General features: G+C 60.9%; 1 protein-coding gene across 1 annotated transcript; it reads right to left on the bottom strand.

The window, feature by feature from the left end:
- Window positions 1-40: 40 nt before the first annotated feature.
- On the bottom strand, window positions 41-4,690 carry LOC120497266 (upstream stimulatory factor 1-like; the record flags this gene model as incomplete). Its single annotated transcript, XM_039698488.1, has 6 exons — window positions 41-140; window positions 1,551-1,679; window positions 2,413-2,507; window positions 3,701-3,759; window positions 4,222-4,309; window positions 4,486-4,690. Coding segments are annotated over 6 exons (666 nt in total), but the record flags the coding sequence as incomplete, so codon positions are not given.
- Between the last annotated feature and the right edge of the window lie 60 nt (window positions 4,691-4,750).

A 4,750-nucleotide genomic window follows, 5' to 3' on the forward strand; every position in this document is an offset into this window, starting at 1 on the left:
CCCGGGGGGTTTTCGGGGCGGGTTTTGGGGCGGCTTTGGGGTTTTTGGGGTCAGTGGGTGTCGTTTTTGATGACGATCTCCAGCCCGTGCTGGCGCAGCTGCGCCCGCAGCAGCAGGTTCTTGTTCTTGAGCTCCTCCACCTGCGTTTGGGGGGGTCAGGCACCCCAAAATATCACCCAGAGACCCCAAAATATGAGCCAGGGCACTCCCAGTACAGCCCAGTAACCCCCAGTGCTCCCAGTACAGCCCAGTACCCCAAACCAGCAGGTTCTTGTTCTTGAGCTCCTCCACCTGCGTTTGGGGGGGTCAGGCACCCCAAAATATCACCCAGAGACCCCAAAATATGAGCCAGGACCCCAAAACATCCCCTAGTGCGCTCCCAGTGCTCCCAGTACAGCCCAGTAACCCCCAGTGCTCCCAGCACCCCAAACCAGCAGGTTCTTGTTCTTGAGCTCCTCCACCTGCATTCGGGGGGTCAGGCACCCCAAAATATCCCAAAACATCACCCAGAGACCCCAAAATATCACCCTGCACCCCAAAATATCCCCCAGGGCACTCCCAGTACTCCCAGTACAGCCCAGTAACCCCCAGTACCCCAAACCAGCAGGTTCTTGTTCTTGAGCTCCTCCACCTGTGTTTGGGGGGGTCAGGCACCCCAAAACACCCCAAAACATCCCCCAGAGACCCCAAAACACCCCAAAACATCACCCAGAGACCCCAAAACACCCCAAAACATCACCCAGAGACCCCAAAGTATCACCCAGGACCCCAAAATATCCCCTAGTGCGCTCCCAGTGCTCCCAGTACAGCCCAGTAACCCCCAGTACAGCCCAGTAGCCCAAACCAGCAGGTTCTCGTTCTTCAGCTCCTCCCCTGGATTTTGGGGTGTCCCGAGGAGGTTTGGAGGGTCCAGGCACCCCAAAATATCACCCAGAGACCCCAAAACGTCCCCCAGGACCCCATCCCAGTGCTCCCAGTCCCTCCCAGTGCTCCCAGTCCCTCCCAGTCGCACCTGCTGGCGCAGCACCTCGTTGTCCATCTGCAGCTGCTCCAGCCCCATAGATCCCAATGACCCCAGTCCCATCCCCATTGATCCCAATGACCCCAGTGACCCCAGTGACCCCAATCCCATTCCCATGACCCCAATCCCATCCCCAATGACCCCAATGACCCCAGTGACCCCATTCCCAGTGCTCCCAGTCCCACCTGCTGGCGCAGCACCTCGCTGTCCATCTGCAGCTGCTCCAGGCCCATCCCAGCCCCATCCCAATGACCCCAATCCCATCCCAATGACCCCAATCCCATTCCCAGTGACCCCAATGACCCCAATCCCATTCCCACGACCCCAATGACCCCATTCCCAGTCCCTCCCAGTCGCATCTGCTGGCGCAGCACCTCGTTGTCCATCTGCAGCTGGTCCAGGCCCAGTCCCATTGATCCCAGTGACCCCAATCCCATCCCCAGTGACCCCAATGACCCCAATCCCATTCCCATGACCCCAATCCCATTCCCAGTGACCCCAATCCCATTCCCAGTGCTCCCAGCCGCACCTGCTGGCGCAGCACCTCGTTGTCCATCTGCAGCTGGTCCAGGCCCTGCAGCTCCTCGCTCAGGCGCAGGTTGCTCTGCCGCAGCTCCTGGATGTAGTCGCAGGCCTTGGACAGGATCCCGCCCTTGCTCTGCGGGGCGGGTTCGGGGTCACGGCCAGAGCCAGAGCCCCATCCCAGACCCTGATCCCGATCCCACATCCAGATCCCGATACCAGATCCCAGATCCCAATCCCACATCCCAGATCCTGATCCCGATACCAGATCCAGATCCAGATCCCAATCCCACATCCCACATCCTGTTCCCAAATCCCAGATCCCAGACCCCAGATCCGGATCCCAGATCCCAAATCCCGGTCCCAGATCCCAAATCCCAGACCCCAGATCCTGATCCAGATTCCAGATCCTGATCCCAGATCTGAATCCCAGAATCCCAGATCCAGATCCCAAATCCCAGATCCAAAATCCCACATCCCAAATCCAAAATCCCAGGTCCTAGATTCAGACCGTAAATCCCACATCCCAGATCCCAAATCCCAGATCCCACATCCCAAATCCCAGACCCCAGACTCCAAATCCCAGATCCCAAATCCCAGACCCCAAATCCCGGACCCCAGACCCCAAATCCCAACCCCAGATCCAGACCCTAAATCCCACATCCCAAATCCCAGATCCCAGATCCAGATCCTACATCCCAAATCCCACATCCCAGACCCCAGATCCCAAACCCAAGATCCCACATCCCAGACCCCAGACCCCAAATCCCAGACCCCAAATCCCAGATCCCACATCCCAGACCCCAGACCCCCAATCCCAGACCCCAGACCCCAAACCCAACCCCAGATCCGTGGGAGGGGGCTGGGACCTGGCCGGATTTGGTGTTCTCCATGGAGCAGTCGGGGATGATCTTGGACAGCTGCACGATCCAGTTGTTGATCTTGTCCCGGCGCCGGCGCTCCACTGCAACGGGAACGGGACGGGATCGGGAACGGGATTGGGAATGGGGATGGGATTGGGGGACGGGATTGGGGAACGGGAACGGGGATGGGAATGGGAACGGGATTGGGAATGGGGATGGGATTGGGAACAGGGATGGGAAAGGGAACGGGAATGGGATCGGGAACGGGATTGGGAACGGGGACGGGATTGGGGAACGGGAACGGGATTGGGGAACGGGAACGGGATTGGGGAACGGGGACGGGATTGGGGACGGGAATGGGATTGGGAACGGGATTGGGGAACGGGAACGGGGAACGGGATTGGGAACGGGGATGGGATGGGATTGGGGACGGGAATGGGGAATGGGAACGGGAACGGGATTGGGAATGGGAACAGGAATGGGAAAGGGAACGGGAACGGGATTGGGGACGGGAATGGAAATGGGATGGGGATTGGGATTGGGAATGGGATTGGGAACGGGAATGGGAACGGGGATGGGGATGGGAACGGGATTGGGAATGGGGATGGGAACGGGATCGGGAACGGGAATGGGAATGGGGATGGGATGGCATTGGGAACGGGAATGGGGATAGGAACAGGAACGGGAACGGAACGGGAATGGGAATGGGAATGGGGTGGGAATGGGAAAGGGAATGGGAACAGGGATGGGAATGGGGAATAGGAATGGGATTGGGAATGGGAACAGGAATGGGATTCCCAATGGGAATAGGAACAGGAATGGGGCCACTGGGAATTCGAATGGGGATGGGAATGGGATTGGGAATGGGGTGGGAACAGAATGGGAACGGGATTGGGAATGGGAAAGGGAATGGGAACGGGAATGGGACGGGAATGGGGATGGGAATGGAACAGGAATGGGATTCCCAAAGGGAACGGGAATGGGAACAGGGAATGGGATTGGGAATGGGAACGGGAATGGGAACAGGAATGGGGCCACTGGGAATTCGGGTGGCCCGTGGGAACTGGGGTGGTCCCATGATGACCCTTGGGATTGGGATGAGCCTTTGGGATTGGGATGGCCCCTCAGGAATGGGGGTGTCCCTCAGGATCGGGGTGTCCCTCAGGATCAGGGTGTCCCTTTGGGATCAGGGTGTCCCTTTGGGGTCGGGGTGTCCCTTTGGGATCGGGGTGTCCCTTTGGGATAGGGGTGTCCCTTTGGGGTCGGGGTGTCCCTCAGGGGACTGTCCCGGTACCTTCGTTGTGCTGTGCCCGGCGCTTCTCGTCCCGCGTGGCTCGGGGAGCCTCCGACTTCCTGGGGAGGGGCACAGGTGGGCACAGGTGTGCCCCAGGTGTGTCCAGGTGTATCCCAGGTGTGGCCCAGGTGTGTCTGGGTGTAGCCCCAGATGTATCCTGGGTGTGCCCCAGGTGTGCCCAGTGTATCCCAGGTGTGTCCAGGTGTGTCTGGGTGTGTCCAGGTGTGTCTGGGTGTGTCCAGGTGTATCCCAGGTGTGTCTGGGTGTGTCCCAGGTGTGCCCAGGTGTGCCTGGCTATGTCCCACTGTGCCCCAGGTGTGACATGGGTGTGTCTGAGCGTGTCTCAGCATGACCTGAGTGTGCCCCAGGTGTGCCAGGTGTGTCTGGGTGTATCCCAGGTGTGCCCCGGTGTGTTTGGGTGTGCCCCAGGTGTGTCTGGGTGTATCCCAGGTGTATCCCAGGTGTGCCCAGGTGTATCCCAGGTGTATCCCAGGTGTGCCCAGGTGTGCCCAGGTACTCACGGGGAGTAGGGGTGTGCGCGGGGGGCGATGGAGCGCTGGGCCCCCCCCGGGAGCACCTCCTGTGGTGACATCATCACGAAAAACTGCCCTGGAGCCCAGAGCCACAACCCACTCCAGGTGCCCCCAAACCCACCCCAGGTGCCCCCAGACCCACCCCAGGTGCCCCCAAACCCATCCAGGTGCCCCCAAACCCATCCAGGTGCCCCCAGACCCATCCAGGTGCCCCCAGCTCGGCCCAGGTGCCCCGCTGGGTTCGGGGCTCACCTGTGGGCGTGGGCTGGCCCAGCAGCGCCTCGGAGCTCTGTGTGGTGACCACGGCGGTGGCCGCGGTGGCCGCGGTGGCGGCGGCGCCGTCGGCCACGCCCGCCGCAGGGAAGTAGGTGTAGTGCGTCTCGCTGGGAGCCGCCTCCGTCTCCACCGCGTCCTCGCTCGTGAACGCGCCCTGGATCACCGCCTGGGGACGGGGACGGGGATGGGGACAGGGACAGGGAGAGGGGATGGGGACAGGAGAGGGATGGGGACAGGGACA

This window comes from Passer montanus, unplaced genomic scaffold (genome assembly GCF_014805655.1).
Source record: "Passer montanus isolate IOZ18808 unplaced genomic scaffold, ASM1480565v1 scaffold1264, whole genome shotgun sequence".
Taxonomy (NCBI): Eukaryota; Metazoa; Chordata; class Aves; order Passeriformes; family Passeridae; genus Passer; species Passer montanus.